At 48.4% G+C, this 22,029-nt stretch overlaps 1 protein-coding gene across 1 annotated transcript in view; it reads right to left on the bottom strand.

Moving 5' to 3' along the window:
* The window catches only part of RELN (reelin), a 1,675,658-nt gene that overhangs the window by 339,566 nt on the left and 1,314,063 nt on the right, over positions 1 to 22,029 (bottom strand). The window contains exons 29-30 of the mRNA XM_086967429.1: positions 10,919 to 11,076; positions 8,639 to 8,846 (exon numbers count right to left, since the gene is read on the bottom strand). Of these exons, the coding sequence (XP_086823555.1) occupies positions 8,639 to 8,846; positions 10,919 to 11,076 (366 nt within the window). The remainder of the gene's footprint in view (positions 1 to 8,638; positions 8,847 to 10,918; positions 11,077 to 22,029) is intronic.

Here is a 22,029-nt window from a genome sequence, read left to right as displayed (position 1 = left end):
CCAATGTGCAGATCTCGAATTTTGGACCTTTTCAGGTGGAAAAAGAGACCATTCCACAGAACAGAGAGACGGAAGAGGCAGTGAGGAGTCTGTGGTTAGATAAAGTATCCACCGGGATGAGTGTTTTCGAAGATAAATAAGACTCTACTGGTGGAGAGACTGAGTCAGGGTGGACATAGGCAGCGGGAGAGAGGTTTAAAGAAAGATACATTTAATAGGCAGAGACCTGATAGAGAGAAAGGTCACTTTCACATGGGTCCACTTGGAATCTGGGGGCCTTGGGCAATTGCCCACTTTACTCATGCCTTAAAATGTCTCTCATGAGCAGCTGTGAGTCAACCAGAAGGGAGTATAAGGAAAGTCAGGATAACATTTAAATCCCACTGTGGCATCACGAACGGCTTTGGAGGAAATGTGGGTTCAACCTTTTGTAAATCTCATCGCAACAGGTGAATGAAACCAGGCCAGTTTGTCTGGCAAAATCAAAATAGCTGAAAGGTCAGACAAATAACCTTTAATGGTGCCCACTGCAATTTCACGCCAGGTCAAAGACAAATGAAACAATAAAACATCCATCGGTGTGGCCTGCAATGGGTCTTTGTTGCGCTCTCCGCACCAGTCCACAAATTTGTCCCAACACCTGCAGTAAGTAGACTTTGTAGGAGGCCAAGCAGCACGGATAACACCCACAACCTCAGGAGGAAGACTGAATGCAGTCAACTGCCACAGCTCAGTCTCCATGCATGGAGGTGTAGATGGCACAGGCTTTGGTGCAGAACCCTACCTTGCTGCTACATAACACACATTACATAACATGTGCATTTGTAAAGAGCACATTCACTCAAGGGAATCTTGGCTCTAAATAACACATGTTTATTGTTACCTAACTCAATTGTACTCATTTTATCGACCTCAGAAGGATGAAAGGCTGAGTAGAACACTGACCACTGGTGAATGAAACTTGGGCCCTTAAAAGGGAAATAGCCCTTCACCCTTATTCTTAGGTGGAGCTGGAAGGATGGATGGGTCAGTAAGGAATTTGGGCTAGATAGAGTTTCTACAAGATAAGGTGTTACCGAAGGTAAGTAACTTGTTAATCTGATAAAGACTTCTAGCTGCAGTGCACTATTCATCATGAGATGGTCTATTTCTGCATTGCCTTTCCTTTTTTAACTCTGATGTACCCCACAATGAGTTGACTGTCAACTAGAACTCTTTGTGTGGTCAGGGTAGAGCAACAATCCTCTTTTTGAGTCCAGGCAATGGAGTCTCTCCTCTTCTTCAGTGGATTGTAAAATGTAGGCAAGGTGATGGATTGGCCTATGTGGAAGACAGTGGCCACCTTTGGTAGGAAGGGTGCCCTAGTCACTAGGACCAGTTTGTCTGGGCAGATGGTAAGGTACAGAGGCTGAGGTGACAAAACATGTAGCTCACTGACCCTCCGGGTAGATGCTATTGCCACTAGAAATGCCGCTTTTTTAGAGTGAGGGGCCTGATAGTGCAGTTGTGTCATGGCTCAAAAGGAGCCCTCATGAGAAAGGTTAGGACTTAATTAAGGTCCCACTGAGGCATAATAAAGAGTGAAGGTGAGAACATGTGCTAGAGACCTTTCAAAAACCTATGTACAATAGGGGACTCTGACAGGGATGGCTAATCTGGCAAACTGCAAAAATGCTGAGATGGTAGAAAGGTAGCCTTTTAAGGAGGCCAAAGCAGAGTTCAGCAGGGCTAGAGTAAGAAGAAACAGAAGAACCTAGGAAAGGGGTGCAGAAAGCAGGTCAACTGGCTTATCTGTACATCAGGCCACAAACTTTCTCAAAAGGCAGGCATATACCGTCATGGTGGAAGAACACCTGGCTGCCAAGATAAGATTGCAGACTTTGTTCAGAAGGTCAATAGCTGTCAACTGTTGCTGCTCAATCTCCACGCATGAAGGCAAAGCGTTGTGAGTTTGAGTGATGTACCCTGCTCTATTGCTGCATCAGAAGATGCTCCTTAAGAGGTAGCCTGATCAGAAGACCCATACACATTCTAAACTGCTCGGTATACCAGTCTCTCCATGCCCAGTCCGGAGCCACTAGAATGACTTTGGCCTAGTCATTTCTGATATTTTCTAGAACTCTGGGCAGGAGTGATAGTGGTGAATAGGCATACAGGAGGCCTGAGCTCCACTCAAGACGAAAATCGTATCGTAGCGAAAGCCACCTTGGAAACTCCAATGTGCAAAACTGCTGAAATTGTGCATTCTCAACAAAGGCACACAGATCCTACCAAGGCCCTCCTCATTCTTGGAAGAGACCTTGTACCACCTCCGGATGGAGACATCATTCATGATCTGCAAGGTACCATTGGCTGAGCTTGCCTGGCCTGGCGTTCAGAGAACCAGCCAGGTGTTGAACCACCAGGGAAATGCCCTGTTGTTCCAGCCAAGTCCACAGACCCAGGGCCTCTTGCCAAAGAGTCAACGACCCCAACCCGCCCTTTTTGTTGCAGTACCACATGGCGGTGGTGTTGTCTGTGAACACCTTATGAGCCTTCCCTTTATTGGCGTCAAAAAGGCTTTCAGTGCCAATCGGATCGCCCAAAGCTCCAAGAGGTTGATATGGAGCTTGGCTTCTGCTAGTGAACAGAGTCCTCTGATCTCCACTTGCCCCAGATGGCCGCCACTTCCCAGAAGGGACGCATCCGTCAGTACTGTGAGATCAGGGTGGGGAAGGGAGGGGGTCTACCCTTGAACCAATCACGGTCTGTTAGCCACCACTGAAAGTCCATTGCGGTGCCCTCTGAAATCTGAATCAGGTCGGTGAGATTTCCTTGATGCTGTGCCCATTGGAACTTCAGGTCCCACTGCAGAGCCCGAATGTGCCACTGTGCATGGGTCACTAGCAGGATGAAAGAGGCCATGAGGCCCAACAGCCTCGGAGTCATTGTCACCAGAATCCAGGATAAAGGCGGAAATATCGGTATCATAGGTTGAATTTCCTGACCTCGCCATTCAGGGGGATAGGCCCGAAACTGCACCGTGTCCAAAGTCGCTCCAATGAAAGGGAGCATCTGAAAGGGAGTCAGGGGTGACTTCGGCATATTGATAGTGAACCCCAGTGAATTCAAAAGGTTCGCCGTAGCCTGGAGGTGGGAGACGACTGCTTTGGGCGAACCCGCCTTCAACAACCAGCCGTCGAGATAGGGGAAGACTGGAACCCCTGATCTCCGCAGATGGGCTGCGACCACCACCATCTCCTTTATGAACACATGAGGGGCGCTGGTGAGACCAAAGAGGAGAACCGCAAATTGAAAGTGCTCGGGCCCACAATGAAGAGCAGGTAGAGACGATGGGCAGGCAGGATGGGAATATGAATATAAGCATCTTGCAAGTCTAGCGCTACCATCCAGTCTCTGGAGTCCAAGGCAGACAGGACCTGAGCAAGAGTGAGCATCATGAATTTCTCCTTTTTGAGGAAGTAATTGAGGGCTCTGATGTCTAGGACAGGACGACTGACTCCGTCCTTCTTTGGGACCAGAAAGTAGCGGGAATAGCAACCACTGCCTACTTCGGGCCCATGAACCCCCTCTATGGCACCATTGGCCAAGAGAGTTGTGACTTCCTCGCGGAGTAAAGCAATGTGATCCTCCGTCAGCTGATCGTACACTGGAGGCATAGATGGAGGAGCAGTCTCGAAGGAGAATGAATTGCCCCTTTGGAATATTTGCAACACAACCACCTGTTTGATGTAATGTTCCACCAGTTGTGGAGATGATGGCGTACTCTGCCACTGACTGGCCGAGAGTGAACCTGGGTGATCGGACTCAGAAGGTTTTGCAGTGGAGGAGGGGATCAGGGTTTTGCTCGGCTTTTGGTTTCCCAATCCACAGGGTCGGGGTGAACTGCGTCCACAACCCGGCAGGGGTTTCTGAACTTACGGGGTCTTTTGGCCGGAATAGGGTTGGCACGGCTGATAGCCCCTTCCGTAGCCACATAAGGAGCAAAAAGGGATGAGGCCCTAGGGGTTGTGGTGAGGCCGAAAGACTTGGCCGTGGCCTGCAAGTCTTTGAAGCGCTCAAGGGCAGCATCCATCTTGTCTCCGGGAAGATGTGAGCCATCAAAGGGCATGTCCTTGAGGTTAGCCTGGAAATCCCCTGAAAAATCTGACGTTCTCAACCAGGCGGGCGACGAATGGCCACTGTCGTGGAAATAGGTCTGCCTAGAGAGTCCGTTGTGTCCAAGCCACATTAGATGACGAACTTAGCTGTGTCTCTCCTGTCTGAGATAGCTTGGGAGAGAGGAGCCCGGTCCTCCTACGAGACTCTGGGCATCAACTGCGCCAACGTATCCCATATCGAATGGGAGTAACAGCCCAAAAGGCATGCAGTGTTCACCGACCGCAATGCCAGACTGGCGGAAGAAAACATTTTCTTTCTGAAGTTCTCCGGTTTCTTGGATTCCCTGTAGGGGGGTTCGGAAGGGAAAGCGCCACGAGAATCGGAAGCCTGGACCACTAAGCTTTGGGGGGTGGGATGGTTGGTGAGAAAAAGTGTGTCGCCCGGTGCAGGGCAAAGGCGGCAGTCGATCGTCCTCTTCACAGGGGCCTGTGCTGGGCTTGGACAGGTTCCCAGAAGGACGTCTATGAAGGCCTTGTTGAAAGACAGAAGGGGTTCCGAGCTACAGACCCCAGGCTGAAGGACCTCTGTCATGACGTTAGTCTTGACTACCACTGTAGGAAGATGCCGGTTGAGGAGCAGCCCTACTCACCACCACGGCAAAAAGATGCTCCCTCCTCCGTAGCCAGGGTAGGGGGGAAAGCATGCAGAGTCTGGGGAGGTGTCCAAACCACTGGCATCACCCAGCTCCTCGTACCAGTCAACATCTGCTCCTCCTCCCAATCCTCTTCCTCCATTTCTAACCCTTCTGCATAGGGCAGGGTGAATGGCATGTAACAGTATGGCTCCGCTGGTGCTAGTCTTGGCGTTGGAGTACGCCCAACTGGTTCAGTTTTGTTGGGAATGAGGATTGGGGAGGCAGTGCCACTGGGCACCGGCGGCGCTGAGGACCTTGGCGCCAGACGCAATGTCAGGGAAGGTCGCTGTGGAGGTGCAACCAGCGTCGGTCATGACCTGGGAATGGGTCCAATCGGAGGCCGTGTCAGGAGCAGCCTCCGTCTTCTGAGCCTGCGGGGCCTAAAGGCGCACCTGCATCTTAAAACTCTTTCAGTTGGGTGGGGGTTGCTCCCGGCCCCATAAAGTGAGGGAAACGCGGAGCCGACCCAGGTATCCGCTCCTCCTGGGCCTCAAATGTAGCCAAAATCAAAGCGTGCTTTGACTTCTTGTGCTTTTTGTGGGGCCTCCTACCTGACTTCGATGAAAAGGACTTCGATTCACCGGAACGGTGCTCGGACCTTCCTCTCGACCGAGACTTGGACCGGTATCGAGACCGGTGAGGCGACGTCCGCAGTGCAGGATGCCAGGCAACGAGAAGCTTTAGGGATTGCTCCCTTAAAGCCTTCGGCGCAATGGCCCGGCAGTTAGAGCACGACTTGGAATCGTGGTCGCAGTCCAGGTACCAGAGACAAACTTAATGGGGGGTGTGACTGACATTGCGCATGACAGGCGCCACACAGCTTGAACCCCGAATTCTTCTTGCTCGACATGACTCCTCACACACCAATGAAGTTAAAAAAAGTAAAAAAATGTCTGTTAAAAAATGACAGGGGTCAGCTCTCTTCAGCGAATTGGTGCTGGCTGGCACGGAAAGAATAGAACTAACGTCAGCGCACCGCTGTGGCGGTTATATTGACGACGCGGATGTTACGACGACGCAGTGGTACTGCTAAGAAAAATCTTCTGGATCCAGCCTGACACCTGAAGTTCAAAGGGAAGGAATCTGCGGCTAGATGTCTCCATCAGATAATCATCTTTAATGGTAAAGTCGAATTTTAAGTCATAAGTCTGAAAATGCCACTTTTAGAAAGTTTTGATTTTCTTGTCCTAACCATTTGTGCCTTCTGCTAGTATCTGGTACCACATCACTGAGATTATCTTAGTTGTTGGCCTTTGTGTATTACTTCCAGACAGTGAAACAAAAGTGGACTAGAAGCTGGCAGGATGCGCCATCCTGCCATGGTAGTTAAGACAGAGTGCTCCCTGCCCCACTTACATTTCAAAGGGCTGCATCCAGCACACACACAAAGGATCTTGACACCAGTCTTACCTGAGATTATTTGTAGCCTCTGCAGAGGAAGGAAAGAACTTTCCAGAACCAGAGGTGGGGGTAGTATTAGTATAGGGAGTCCCCCGACCTCAAAGTCTGGCACCAGGTATACATATTTTACCTCTTGGAACAACTTATCAGATCACCCCTGGACCTGTGAAAGACTCACAAGAAGGACTGCTCTGCTGCCCTGCTGCTGGAAGAACTGCCCTGCTTCCCTTCAGCTGGAAGGACTGCCCTGCTGCCTGAGGAAGGAATCCTGGGCCTGCTTCTTGAACCCGGGACCACAGAGTGACTCCAAGTGCTAGCTGGCTGGTCTCCTGTGTGAACTAAAGGGACACAACAAGCTCCAGAGTTCTGTCCTGTATTTGCCCAGCTGACTAGACTCAACTTGACCTGCCGTACTCTGCTGCTGGTACCTGCTCGAGTGAATACTGATCCCAAAGACGTGTCCCCACCCCCAGATCCTGGACCCCTGGCTGGCATCAAAGTGTACTCGTCTTTGCCCAAATGAGAGTTTGCTTAAAATCGATGCAACTCGATACAGGAACCTGCATCGCAGCACCTAGCAGCTAGCAGCTTCTGATCAACAGCCTCTTTGGAAATTATGCAGCTTAACGCAACTAGATGCAGGACATTGATTCAGAGCCCCTCGCAGATCATGTCAGGCGGTCTCATTAGAAGTGATGCAGCACAATGCAAATCGGTGCAGGACCCTGCAACGTAGCACCTTGCAGCTCATGATTAGTGGCCTCATCGCAACTGAGACAACTCAACGCAACGTAAGGCAGAGCCTCACATCTCAACCCTGGTACAACCAGGTACATTGTCCAGAGGGCTGTACTGAGTCTTGTACTCGGCCTGTGCTGTATTACGGTTGGCCAGGACTTGTGACTTTGTCCCGGTCCAGCGTGACCAGATAACCATAGCTGGCAGTTAACACTTTTTTTCTCTAATTTTATTTAAGACTTTGAAATTGCATTGAAATCTTATGTTCAATGGATTGGATTTTTAGCATTCTGGTATAATTTTATTTATTGAAATGTATTCTATTTTTCTAAATTGCTGTGGAATTTTTTGTGTGTTGTATTTTCACTTTATTACTGTTTGTGGACTGCATTAATACTTTACACATTACATTGTCTTTAAGTTAAGCCTGACTGCTTTTATGCCAAGCTACCAGAGGGTTAAGCACAGGTTAATTTTGTGACTTTTGTGGTTCACCCGGACTAGGATTGTGGTTGTAGCTTGAAGACGGTTTTTACACACCTCAACCAAAAACCACAATTCTCACACCTGCCGACATCACAACTAGAAAGATATAAGAAGAGTAGAGACCCCATGATCAATATCCAGTAATAATCCTGGGTCTGAACCGAAATTCTCCAGAGAAGCCCTTGAAGAATCTACCTGGACACAAACATGTCTTTACATTGTGCTTGACTCTAAAGAGTGGGTGGAGTGCCGCAGAATCAGTCAGACCTCTTGCCACCAGTTTTCATCTACATTCTGCTCAGGCAAGACATTGATAGCTACGGTGCCCTCGGCAGAAAGACCTATAGAATACACATCCATTCCAGTGTGCTGCAAAGGGGAACATATGCTTCTGCTCTTTCAAGCCCTGGTAGGGATTCTGTGTTTTAAATGAAGGGCATCTTGGTCGCTCAAAGACATCCTTTAGAAAAAAATGTGAAAGCAGACGGCTGTGGCCTCTAACACTGCATTGTTTTTATGAGGACAATCTGTTGACAGGCACTTTGAGGACTCTTTTCAGGCTCTACTAGTCTGTGGCTTGAGCATGTCTGTATAGGTGTGAAATGTTTAATCATTTAATATCATAAACACACACATGCTGTTTTTGTTGCTGTAATGGAAAGCATTAATGTAAGCTGTGTTTGTGAATGCAATATTTTTATGTTGCTTTTACTATTTGGGTGACCTCTCAGATCAAGTGAGTCAAACTTAAAATAATGCTTCTCCTTGGATTAAGTGTAAGAAACATTGCCCTCGGATGCTACCTGGCCATTTTACAAATACAGAAGGGCCAAATCATAAGGGCATCTTTGAGTAGGAGAAGCAGTACTAATGAGTACTCTTTTACGTACTCTTACAAGCATTTGTGATCGCCTCCAAAACGTCCTCATCATCCTCAACTAGTAAAAGTGTAAAGAGGGCAAAGCCCCATTTGTATTACTTGTACATGGATATTCCCTGAGTAGGTCAATTTTATTCCCATTTTATACTTTTGGAGCTGCTTCACAAAGGCATGCATGTGTATGTAAATCAATACTACAGAAGTACTTGTTTACGTACTCACAGATACCTTTGTAAATAGGCTCCCAATGTCTATAGGTGACAGTGATCATTAGAAACTTGACTGCTTCCCAAAACTCTGTGGTAAATAAAGCATACCGTGCAGCGTCTGACACTGACCTGATATTAGTTGTGTCCAGTGGGAAGGTCCGGGCTTCTCGTTTGCCCGACCCGTTGAAGTAGAGGGATTTGCCGTCATTCAGGGTTCCGCAGCCTGTGCCCACCTGACCTCCAGTTATCTTGCTCCATAGAGGACTCAGCTTCCCCTCGAACCTGTCAAACATCTCGCTGGGATTCGGGGTGTTGGAGACACAGGTTCCATATTCAGCTACAAGAGGAGAATATATGGGGATCTTCAGTCAAACAATGCAAGTTCAAGTGCAAGAGCACTATAAAATCACACACAGCCCCCCCCCCCCCGCCATTCGAGCAAATCCCTCTGCACATAACCTCTGTAGAGGCACACCCTTTGGCCCTATGCCCAGAGACAACACTTAGAGGGATATTTACAAGGAAATGCCGGAGCACGGTGTTGTGCCAAATTTGACAATAGCGCGCTCTGACATTTTCAAAACGCAGTATTGCGTGTATTTACAAAAATATGGTGCACCCCTGCATTTCCCCTAGCACTGCTAAAAAAGCTGCCTAGCACCAGCTCAGGCACCCTTGTGCCATGTTGCAAGGGTACCTACTGTGCAGGGGGTTTGCTTATGTTCATCAATAATGGCAAATTGCTCTTTCAATGGAGAAATTCATAATTGCTCCTCGTATCGCCATTCTAAGACCAGGAATTACCTGGCCTTCGTTTTTGGTGCTGCCCCAGCCTTGTAGATCTGGGGCAGCGTCAAAAAGCAATGGGTGTTGCGGTGGAACGCCCACAGCCACAACCATTGCCTGCCCCTTTGCTGTGGCAAACTGCAGCGGTAATGGGCATATTTACAAGGTGGAGTTAAGCCACTTTAAGTGAGTTAGAGCGACCTTGCTTGTAAATATGGCGAATGGCGCAATACCGCCAGTGCATCAAAAAAGTGACGCTCAAGTGACGTTAGGGGCTAGTAAATTTCCTCCTGCATATTTTCGTCTGAGGTAGCTGGAATGGCATGAGCACAAATGTTGTGTTGTTTGGGAAAGTAGTTGTTCTTTGGTATTTGATGAAGATGGCGTTCGGCGTTTTTCGTCTGGTCTCTTCGCTCTTCGTCAGCGCCATGTGTAGGTGTGCGGGATGCGCTCTCTCGCTGCCAGTCTGCTGTCGATAATGATGTCAGCTCAGCCATCTGCTCGCGCACCGCTCAGTGGGATGATAAACAAGACAACATAAATGGACGGTGCGCGCGGGACGAGGAACCTTTTGCATTATGGCATAAACAACGACTGCCATCATTGAAGTGCTCCCGCGGGGAGGCCCACGCAGGACCGCGCTTGCAGAGCAGGTGCGGGGTTCATACAAGGGCACCCTGGCACCGGGCTCTGTGGGAGAAGGCACCTTGAAGCGTGTTTCTCTGCCACCAGCCGGCAACAGGTTCGTGACTGGAGAGCAGAGCGACGCGTGCACTGTTCACGTAGCCGCAGCGCAGTTTGCTTTGGGTCAGAGGTCGAGGGTGCCTGAAATGGACAACTTGGTGAACAGAATAGATTCCTTCGCTTGTGTCTGCATCTGGTGGTCGCTCAGAATTGTGGCTTATGTAAATATCAATGCGTGTCCATCAGAAAAGGAGGCAAAGACCACAAGTCAGCAGGCATTCCCACAAAAGCCGCCGCCACACATGTTCATTCTTCAGCGAAAGGAATCCCAAAGGAGCACGAGGGCAGAGCTATGCAACATCTCTTGGACAGACAGCGTGCCCTACACTATGTCAACATAGTGGCAGTGAACACCACAACAGTACATCTGCAGAGCTGTGGTTTAGCTTCATAGAACCTTAAGGAACTCACGACTCTCTAAAGTTTTTATCCCATGTACAAATCCCATCAACTGCGAAAATGTCAGCCAGGGTTTAACCCCGCCGCCCTTTTCATTTCACCTCTTGGCCATCAGGCTAGACTGCACTCGGCACAGATGGGCAGAGTAACTCTTCCGGGTCTCTGGCATTTATAGCATCATTTGTGCTGCTGGCAGGGCTGAAACAGGTGCAAACTCAATTTGCCCATTTTGTCACTAGAGCCTTTAAAGGGTTTGAATCAAGTTGAGCAAGCTCCAGTTGCAGCCCATATAATAACCGGTGTACTAAAACACAAACAAATAGCTGCAATAGCTTTTGGCACATATCATTCCACACTAAAAAACACACATCCAAGTCGCGATGGGATTTGAACCAGAGCATATTTGCACCCACAAACAGCGTGGTGGGCGTCTAGGAGCATAGTTATCTGGGTCTGATCACATAGCAAGCACGTCCTCACCTGTATATCCCAGGTCACAGAAGCAGACTCCGGAAATGCAGTCTCCATGCCCATTGCAGTAACTGGAGCAGGGCTCGGAGATGTACACCCCGTCGAGGCCGAAAGCAGGGGTATTCTTCTGAGAGCTGCTCTCCTGTATCCACCGGAAGCGGGTCTTACTGCGGAAACAACAAGCGGGGGAGATGTGTCAGCACTCGAGTCCACCGATGCACCGATTGGTGACATTAAAGTGACCAATGGCATCTGCAAGTGAAACTCTAAATTGTTAGCACACAACGACTGGTCCTTAAAGACACGTGCCTGTTAAATGTCCCTCCCTGTGAATGACTGGGATTCGTCTGAATGGAATATCTCACAGACGTGCCCTTGCTTTTGCTCCTCAACATAATATATTTTCTAAATTTGATATTACTCGACCATTCTAACTTAGATTACAATGCTCAACTTAGATCCGTGGAACAATACAGTCTCAGGGTAATGGTTTTCAAAACACAAGCAAAAAGTAAACAACGAGTAATGAAGTTAAAAAAAAAGAAGTTGGGAAGAAAAGTTCTAATTACAGCAAATGAGATTTGGAGGTGAAAAAGAGGTGATGGCATCACTAGTATTATTTAAGGAAGAAGACATCTGAACAACCTGTAAGTAAACAATGGGCAACGGTTTGATCTAAGTCAATTTATCCACATGCAAGGCGTGCAGCATTCCATAAATGTGTCTTTCTGTCAGTGAAATTAAATACGTTTTTAAAGGAAGATGCTGGGTGCTCAAGAGTAGTGGGGATGTTCTTCGGGACTCAAAGCAAAATAGGAGGCTTACATCTAGAAGAGTCCAGTATCCAAGCTTTTGTTGCGTTTCAGAGCTAAGGCAGTACTAGTGCGCCTTTTTATAAAGGGAAACCCCGACCTTACCGACCTCCCTTGGCTCCAGCTTTGTAGTAATGCTTTTAAGACAGTAACGTTTGATGAACTATGGAATTCCTCTACGACACTTGTTCTATGACATAACAAAGCTGGAATCATCCAATCCCATGCAACCTACTGTGATGACCCGGAAGCAGAGGAAATCACAGCAGAAAGGAGATCAGCTATTTGTTAATTGCTGGACCAAAACAACATAGCTCGTATGTCACTAACCCCTTTCATGCTCATGGCGGAACGGTTCCGTCATGAGCGTCGGTTGGCCTGTGCTTATGACGGAACCGTTCCGTCATGGTTCCATTGGTTCTTTAGAACCTTCAGCACCGCAGCGGAATTCGCGCAGCGCTGAAGGGCTCAAAGCACAAGAGCTGAAAGAACAGACAAGACGTGTGCACGCAGACAACTATGGCCTCATTGTTTCTGAAGGACAATTCTTGCATGTCCGTGTGGTATGGTCCCCAATATCGTTTGCTTGCCTGACGTACTGTCTCTTAAAGCACCAGTACACATATTTTCTAACTGTGCATCTCAAGCATTTACTATTGATAAAGTCTGGATTACTGTTGTGTAATTAATGACATAGAGAATATTTCAATTACTTGATATCCTTCTCCTGAAATGCGTTGCCCTACTGTGCCCTTGCTCCTGTTAGATTAACTACCTCTACACTTTCTGGTACTTCCTCAGCCTGTCACTGACATGCCTCTTCATGCTGGATGGGTCCACTGCTACTGACGCAAGCCTGTACTTGACTTGCCTCACACTGCTGCCATGGCATTTGGATCTGGGCATTCTGGGTTGATCTCTATGCACTCCAGCCAATTGTCAACTGCCAGTTAAACGTCTGGTGTCTGCACCTTGACCCCCTCTCTACATTTGTCACTGGCTCACTTGCTTTCATCAACTACTTTGGATGATGTGATCTGCCCTTTTGTATGGGTTTTGGATGTTCTCACTCACTTTAGGATTCCTGAATGACCTGTAGTTTAGTAGTGAACTCTTCCACCACAGTCTAGGGTTGGACAGTCGGTGGAGCTAATCTTGGAGGCATGCAGACTAATAGGGATCCACGTTCTTCAGCCACAGCACATGCCAAGGACCAACTTGGTAGGGACGTCCTCACCATATATTTCAGAAACATATTTCTCACAGAATCCATGAGCCACAGTTAAATCATATAAACGAAGAGGTGTGTGAATGCAAAATCCATATTGCAATGGCTAGATCACATCGTCTCCCCACCTTTCAGACATGCTTGAATCGGGAACTGCTATGTTTTGCACATTTAGCATGTAATACAATTGCATGATCACAATATTGTTATTGTAAGGACACGTAACTCCTAATTTGCTGCACCAAAGAAAGATGACATTGCTAATGATGCAATTGTTAAAGCCCACATCTCATGCATGACACTTGGATACCTCACAAAGCACCACTGGCAGGACCTACTGCAAAACAAACACTTTGACCACCACTGTGCCTCCACTGTATGGATTTCAAGATTGCTGGGATTGAGTTAATGCACTTTCTAGGAGGACCAAAAAAGGTGGATAGACAGCACTGTCAAATGATGCAGCTCGTTTCATGCTTAATTGGCCCATGTTGGACTTGGCCATTTGTGCAGGACGAACCCCAAACTTTTTGCCTTCATCCCTCCTGTTTTATTAATCGAATTTGGTTGGTTTTTAGGACTCTGTGCACTTTACTAGTGCTAAACAGTGCTAAAGTGCTTCTGTTCACTCCCTAAAGCATGGCAAAATTGGTTTACACCTGATTGGTATATTTAATTTACTTATAAGGCCCTAGTAAAGTCGTATACTATATACTCAGGGTTGGTAAATTAAATGCTACTAGTGGACTTGGGGCACGTTTTATGTCATCACTTAAGTACCCCCCTAAAACATGTCACAGGCCTGCCACTGCAGCCTGTGAGCAGTTTTAAACTGTCAATTCGACTTAGCAAGATAATCCTTTTGCCAAGCCTAAAACTCCCTTTTAAATAAATATAAGTCATCCCTAAGGTAAGCTCAAAGGACAGGGTGCACTGTAATTAAAAGGCTGGGCATGTACTTTTAAGTTTTACATGTCCTGGTAGTAAAAAAATCACAAATGTGATTTCCACCACTGTGAGGCCTACTTCTCCTATAGGATATCATTGGTTTACCTTAGTACATTTAATAAGTGATGACTTTTTTTTGGGAGCAGGAAGACATATCTTGTTTGGTGCCTGATCATTTCTAATTTAAAATCCTCTTTAATGACATTATAAGATTTCAAGTCACAATTCAAAAAATGACACTTGTAGAAAGTTTCCATTTACTTGTGCCAACCACTTGGTGCATGCAGCATGTTTCCTGGGCTACATGAGTAACTAGTTGTAGTTGACAGTTGGCCTTTGCGTATTCCATCCCAGACAGCAGCACAATAGAGGGACTGGGTGTTGGTAGAATGGGCCATCTAAAAGATGGGAGAGGGGGCAGTGCAGAGCCCTACTTGTAATTCTCAGAAATTGCCTCAGGTCACAGACAAGGAACTTCACATTAGCCTATTGTGCCTGCAGACAGACCAGGGCAGGGAGGCAGGACATTTCAGACACTTCTGCATGGTGAAAACTCCAGAAGCTTCTTCCACTTCTAAGTGGGCACCAGATATAAAAATAGGACCACCGGACAAACTCTTCAGTTCACTTCTGGACCTGTGGAAAGATTCTGAGAGGACTGCCCTGCTGCCTGTGAATTGCTTTCCTGCTTGAACCCAAGGCTCTCGGAGTGACTCCATAGGCTAGTTGGCTGGCCTCCTGATCAGCAAACGCTGCACCCATCTTGAAGCCATACAGGGACCCAGCCTAAGTGAGTCCTGACCCTCGAAATGGTGCCACTCCGGCACTGGACCCTTGGGGGGGGGTGCTAAAGATGCCCAGAAAGCTAAAATCTGAAACTTGGGACAGCGAAAAATGTTCTGCCAATAAGGGCACTGAGAGCCAAAAGGTGACAGGTAGCTACCTTCTCTCTGATTTACCCAAGGTGCACCGCCGCGCACCGCCTGACTATGTGGCAGCTCCCGCTACATTCGATGAACTTGGAGAGTTGGGTGTTGAGGGCCTTCTCAATGACCTTAACTAGGGAGGGTAGGAGGGATGTGGGCTTGAAGTTCTTGAGGTCTGTTGGGGCTGAGCATGGCTTCTTTAGCAGGGTGTTGAGCTCAGCGTGTTTCCAGTCATTGGGGAAAGTGGCGGTTTTGATGGAGCAGTTAATGGTGGGGTGAAGCTGGGGGGGCGATGGCGACGGCTGCTCTGTGGAAGATGTGGTACGGGCAAGGATTTGTGGGGCTCCTCAGTTGATACTCTTCATGGTCTTGAGTGTACCCTCTGTTGTGAGAGGAGTCCAGCAGAGCATGGTCTGTTGGGGTGTGGGTGTGTGCCATGATGGCGGGGGTAGTCGCCGGGTCTAGGTTGTCGAAGCTGTCATAGACCTTCCTGATCTTGTGGTGGAAGAAGGTGGCAAGTTTGGTGCAGTGGTCTTTGGAGGGAGGAACGTCTCTGGTCTCGGTGTTGGGCCTGGCAAACTCCTTAACGATGGCAATCATTTTTTTGCTGTTGCATCCGTTGGCATTGATTCTGTCTTGGAGGGCCGTTTTCTTTGCGGTTTTGAGGAGGAGGTGGTGTGCGTTGACGGTGGATTTGAAGGTTGCCTGAGTTTCTGGGGTTTTGTTGTTCCTCCATCTCTTCTCGAGTCGTCTGCAGGTGTGTCTGGACTCATGGAAGGCGGGAGTGAACCAGCTGGCTTTTTTGGAGTGTTGCTTGCCTGGTCTTTTCTTTGATAGGCGCCAGGGTGTCGGTGCAGTTGGAGATCCTTCGGTGGAGGTTGCGAGCTGCGGTGTTGGCATCCGTTAGTGGAGTGGATGTGCTGAGGGAGTTATGAGAAGTTCTTGGTGGCCTTGATCCACCTGTGATAGGGGAGGGGCGATGAAGGCAGTGGTGTACAGTGGGCATGGCAAAAGCAAGATGCCAGCTGTGATAGGGGAGGGGCGATGAGGGCAGTGGTGTACAGTGGGCATGGCAAAAGCGAGATGCAAGCAGTGGTGATCGGTCCAAGAAAGTTTGTGGTGTGGCTGTAGCTCATGTTCCCCTGGTGGAGAAGACTGGTTTGAGTATGTGTCCGGCTGTGTGGGTCGGTGCAGTGACTAGCTGCTTGAAACTGATGTTGGCGAGGTGCTCCTGAAGGGAGGCGGTGTTCTGGTCAATGGGGTTGCCATGTGGAAGTTGAGGTCTCAGAGTAGGATGTAGTCTGTGGATGCGAGAGCCTGGGGTGCGATGAGGTCAACGATGGTGTCGGTGAAGGGTGATCATGCCGGGAGGCCTGTAGACAAGGGTGCCGCAGAGGGTGGTGTGGGGGATGGTCCGGATCTGGAAGTTGAGGTGTTCCATGGTAGTCGTTGGGTCGTTAGAGTGCATGGTTAGCCGGAGTGTGCTTTTTTGGGCGATGCCGATGCCTCCTCCTAGGAGGTCGGCAGTCCTTGTGGGTGATTTTGTAGCCAGCTGGGATGCGATGGCGATGTCTGGTCCAGAACAGGAGTTAGTCCAGGTTTCCATGAAGAAAGAGATGTCAGGAGAGCTGGCGTCAAGGAGGTCTGTGGCATGTTTGTGGAGGGATCGCACGTTGAGGAGGTTGCTCGGCTGGGTGGCGAAAGGAGCTGATGTGGTGGGTGAAGGTGAGGTTGCAGTTCCGGTAAGCGAAGGGTCCATGGGTCTTCTTCAGTGATGCGAGATGGCAGGGAGCGTGGCATCCAGGTTTGAGGGTGAGAAGGGTGGCGGCATCATAGCTGTGGAATATCCAAGAAGCAGGGTCCCTGGTACTGGTCGTGTTCAGGCGTGTAGGGGTGCAGACGGGCTTGCCTTTGGCATGCCAGCGGCGCCGCCAATAAGTAGTGCTGCAGGGGGCTTCACAGCTGGGAGGCGGGAAAACATGGGAGCGGGAAGGGACACTAGAGGGGGCGGGCTGCAGGGGATCGCAGCAGTAGTGGAGACAAAGAAAAGGAGAGAAAAAAGAATAGGAATGAAAACAGGTGGGAAAAGGAAAAGGAAAGAAAACAAGGCAGAGGGAGAGGCAGAAAAAAAGAGAGAGAAATGCAGAAAGAGGGATAGAAAAAGAGGATAGAGAGACAGAAGGGCAGACAAACAGCAGAGTGGTGACGCTCTACCACTGGACCAGAAGCATGCAGGTGGAGGAGCGCCTCGAACTCCTGACCTCCGACTCAGCAGCAGCAGATCACCTATGCAAAACCACCAGCACTCTCAGATGTATTTGATCAAAAGTAAAACAATAAAAGATAACATATCCTTTTAATGGTGCATCATATTCCCCCCAATGACATATATAAGTACAACCACCTCTTATGCCACACATTGACCAATACACACATATAAATACATCACATTGGCAGGTCTCGTCGATCTACAAGCTGGAAAAATGTAACAGCTTGAAGCGGAGGTAAAATAATTAAGCATTTTGAAAAATGTTACATTAATAGTGTATTTTTCAGAATATACATACCTTTACCACAATCTGCACCATGATTAACTAAACAATCATGGCACAGGGGCTCCCCCAGCCTCTGCACCCCAGATTAAGGATTGTTTGAGTGTCGGCTTTGGGAACAATCTTGAGGCAGTCAGATAATGCAATAGGTCATATGATATGTCAATGGGATGGTGCTCCCCAGCACACTTTTTTTTGTTGTTGCAGATTTATATAGAGCGTACTCGACCCGAAGGTATTGGAGCGCTTTACATGAGCACCAGTTACGTTACACACGGACACATTAATTTTTTGGTCTCGGCCTAGCGTACACTGCGCAGCAGTGTTCGCGCTGCCAGAGTCCTTTTGTATGCATTTTGAAAATGGACCTGGAAATTCCACAAAGCTTGTGTGTGTTATTTCCTAGGTCTATTTTCATTGGGATTTGTGTGCGTGCATTTTTAAAATAGAACACGCAATAGGCCATGGGCAGTTGCGTATCTCCGCCCATGGCCTATTGGTGTCTGTTATGCGCACCAAAGGCATATGTCTTCAATTACCGCGGCCAGACACGGCCGCGATAATTGAAGGCATATGCTCGCAGTGGCGCGCGCGCACCACTCGAGGGCATTTTTTTTTTACAATAGCGATCGTGAAAGCGATCTCTTTCAGTGCTCAGGCAACAGATTCTTCTATGGTATTCCTGTAGGTGTTTTCAATACCTGTTCACCAAAGCGCTGCAAAGTGAAATTAAAGTAACATGGTTGGTGCTATATTGAAGGCTAGCTCACTACTGTACTGCAGCCGCCATTCTTGCTTCGGTAGCTCTACGAATGTTAAATCTGGTGTTCTTTCACAAATAATATTGTCTGAATTAGTGCATACCTCACACTACCTTTGCCTTGTGCATTCATGATTGTGCACGTCACATGAATGTGGGATTTGTATTACTCTTGCTCACAAAAATAAAACACCAGTGTGCTGTGCATATGACAGCGCCTGCGCAGGCGCGTGAATGGAACGCGCAGCTCCGTCAGCATTCAGGGAGGGCTTCCATTGGGTAAGCAGGCAGATGGACATCCGGCCCTGGCTCTCCTGCAGGAGCAGACATGCCGAGACTGAAGTGAAATGTAATTACGTACAAGGATGCCAACCCGGTGGCTCAGCAGGCTAATTGCTCCGCTTTGTTCCTCTCTTGTGTCTGTCTCCCCACAGCCCCGAGAGGAAGAGGGAAGCGCGAAAGGCGCCGTCAGACACGTGCTGTACCAGCCAGCAGCAGACAAATGTCAAAATGGGACTTGGAGCACGTCTGCTTAGCCAAGACAGGAGCTCCCTTCCCGTTGCAGACAGACGTATCACCCATGAAAGACAGAGGTCACCGAGCCGCCCTCCATTTCACCGCCGAGGGTTAGTGATAGTGACATATCGAACCAAGCGAGTCAAATTGTTAAATCTGCCCAGGGCTCGATTCCCATCCTAGCTAGCCACCACCCTGGTCATCATTTGCAAGGACCTCCTCAGTCTGAAACAGTGTCCTCCAAACTCCCAGCCATTCCTTCAGGGCGGAAGAGTCGCCATTCCATGGGCACTCGGCACCTGCCATGCAGAGGTGAGATTAGGGTATGTTAAGGTATATGATTGGGGGCGGGGTCTTATAGATGAGACAGGGGTCTTTATGTCATAGGGTCTAGAGTCTCAACCCAACCACAGAAAATTGAGTTCTCCAAGGCATATTGTGGGAATCTTGCCCTATTCCACAGGATAGTTTTCTTGATTGTCCCTTAGGATGGGGGGGGGGTCGGACAACAGTGGATTTCAAAATTACGTGGGGAGCCCACCAGAAGAGGCAGTGGTGTTCAAACCAAAGTGTTCCAGATGTGCTTCGGAGACCTCCGGGAGGCAGGGGGGAGGCATTGTATGCGACCACGGACCACTCGACCGGCCCGCTAACTCTTGCGGCACCAGGGTGTGACAGGTTGCGGCATCCCTTGCTGCCGCCTGCTCGTTTGGATTATCGCTTTATGGCTCCGCCCTGCCTGCAGGATTATGCATACTTGCATATAAAGAAGACAGAATCCTACTCATCCACTGGAGCGGGGTTTCATAAAGTGACCCATGCAATAACAAGAGTTCAGCTTGGGTTCTACCTTTTTTTGGCATTCCCACCCCACTTTCCTTCTAGATGTTAGCGCACAGTCCTGAATTAACCCCATGTGGTGAAGGCTGTGGTTTTTAGGGACCATCGACGAACACAGCGAGAAAAAACGGAATGCAAGTGCTGGGTGATTTCTTCGGCCCTTTTTAAGGCAGTGCTCCTGTTCATCATATTACAGGATAGGTAATATTTAGCTCAGTGCTTAATTGGTAAATAAATAAGTGCCAGAGACCTAGTCATGAGGCAATTGCAGCGTGCACCACCCATGGCCTCTGCCAGCGCTGCCAAGTGTGACAATTTAGACTGTTCCCAGCCCCTGAAGCTATAGGAATGGCTTGGGTGAGGTGTATTCTTTCAATGCACATTGAATTAATAAACAACTGTTTACCACACACACATAAATACACACAACCACACACACAATCACACACAACCACACACATAACTACATGCACAACTACACGCACAACTACACGCAGAACCACATGCACAACCACACACAACTACACACACACAACCATACAACCACGCACACACAACTACACCATACACACAACTACACCATACACACAACCACACGCACAACCACAAGCACACACACAACCACACATCAGAACCACACACAACCACACACCCACACAACCACACACACACATTGTTAGTTGCACTCCTCGTTTTATTTCGATTTCTGATGCTTGTTTTGTATGTTCACGGGCTGTTTCACTCATTGGTGGGAGTTTCCTTTCTGGGGTTTTTTATGCGTCTGTTCTAAAGTGAGGAATCTCGGCGGTAGGACAAGAAGCGCCTGACTGGAGCTATCATGTGCACGTACGAGGACACCTCATGCCTTCCCGCAGAGATGAGGTGCGTGCCGGGAGATACTGCACAAGCTGTGGCCCAGGGAGAGACAGTTTGTCTTCAGGGGTATCCTTTTTGTATGTGTTTTGTCATCGAGTTAGTTGGAGACAGAAAACGGAATTCTGATGAGAGGTTCAAGGATTGTAATACCACTTCGACTACGAAAAAGAACAGTTAAGATAGCGCATGAGTCGCATAGAGGAATAGTAGCGACAAAGAAGATGCTGAGAGAAAGAGTGTGGTTCCCAGGACTAGACAGCATGGTAGAGGAAGAAGTGTCACAATGTCATACCTGTCAAGTAACAGGATCGTCCAGTAAGCCCACACCGCTGAGGATGTCGGAACTGCCATTGGCAGTATGGACTGAACTAGCGGCAGACTTCTATGGGCCACTGGAGTCTGGAAAATACCTGCTGGTAGTCATTGACGAATTTTCAAGATTTCCAGTAGTGAGGGAAGTGGCATCGACATCGGCAAACGCCACCTTACCAGTGCTGGACGACATATTTGCTGCCTGGGGCTCACCACAAACACTGAAAACAGACAATGGCCCTCCATTTTCAGGAGAAGAGTTTTGCAGGTTCATGGACTACCTGGGGATCAAACACAGGAAAATAACCCCACTGTGGCCACAAGCCAATGGAATGGCAGAAAGATTTATGGGGACCATCAAAAGGGCCATCCAGCGAGCAAAATTGACACAGATCTCCATTGGACAAGCACTGTGTCAAGTACTACGAGACTATAGGAACACCCCTCACAGCACCACGGGCAAATGCCCAGCAGAACTGGTGTTAGGAAGAACAAGCAAGACGAGGCTACCACAGAGAGAAGCCATAGCAGACACCAACAGACAAGAGATCGCAGAAAGAGACAACAAAGAGAAAAAGAAAATGAAAGAATATGCTGACAAAAAGAGACATGCAGCTGAACACCAACTTAAAGAAGGAGACATGGTAATAGTGAAGCAAACACAGCAAAGAAAATCAGACAGCCCTTTTTCAAAGGAGCCGCTGGTAGTAACTGGAGTAAAAGGGTCAATGGTGACCGCGGCCTCAGACAATCGGAAGATAACAAGAAACAGATCACACTTCAAGGAGCTTAAAATGGAAGAAGAAGAAAGAGCAATAACAACAGCGGAAGTGGAGGAAAGAGAGCAAGGAGCAAACGGAGAAGTGACGACACACAAAGAAGAAGGTAGAGGACCAGAGCAGAGCGGAGAACAAAGACCAAGAAGAGAATGCAAAAAGACAAAGAGACTGCTAGAAGAAATGTAGAGTCTCTCTCTCTCTCTCTCTCTCTCTCTCCCCCCCCCCCCGCCTCACAGGCGTTCCACAGTGTGGGCAAGGACTTGTGCATGGGGAAAGCATTTGTTATAACAAGGGGGGAGATGTGATGACCAGGACAGATGACAATAGACGCTGGACACTAGGACCCTGTGGGTCACAGGGTGGTGACCAGGTCACCGTACACCACTTCCTGTCGGGGGACAGGAAAGGACATAATGTAGCAGGACGAGGACAGACGTGCCATGACCGACTGATGAGCAAACGAAATAAAGAATTACATGTGCACCTACCCAAGCTGTGTCCCGAGTGATTCCTGACCGTCGTGGATACGACAGAGGGGATATTTATATTAACATACATTAAAAACGCGCTC

Source organism: Lissotriton vulgaris, chromosome 1_1, assembly GCF_964263255.1.
Source record: "Lissotriton vulgaris chromosome 1_1, aLisVul1.2, whole genome shotgun sequence".
Taxonomy (NCBI): Eukaryota; Metazoa; Chordata; class Amphibia; order Caudata; family Salamandridae; genus Lissotriton; species Lissotriton vulgaris.
The sequence above is the reverse complement of the archived record's forward strand: the minus strand, read 5'-3'. Positions and strand labels throughout refer to the sequence as shown.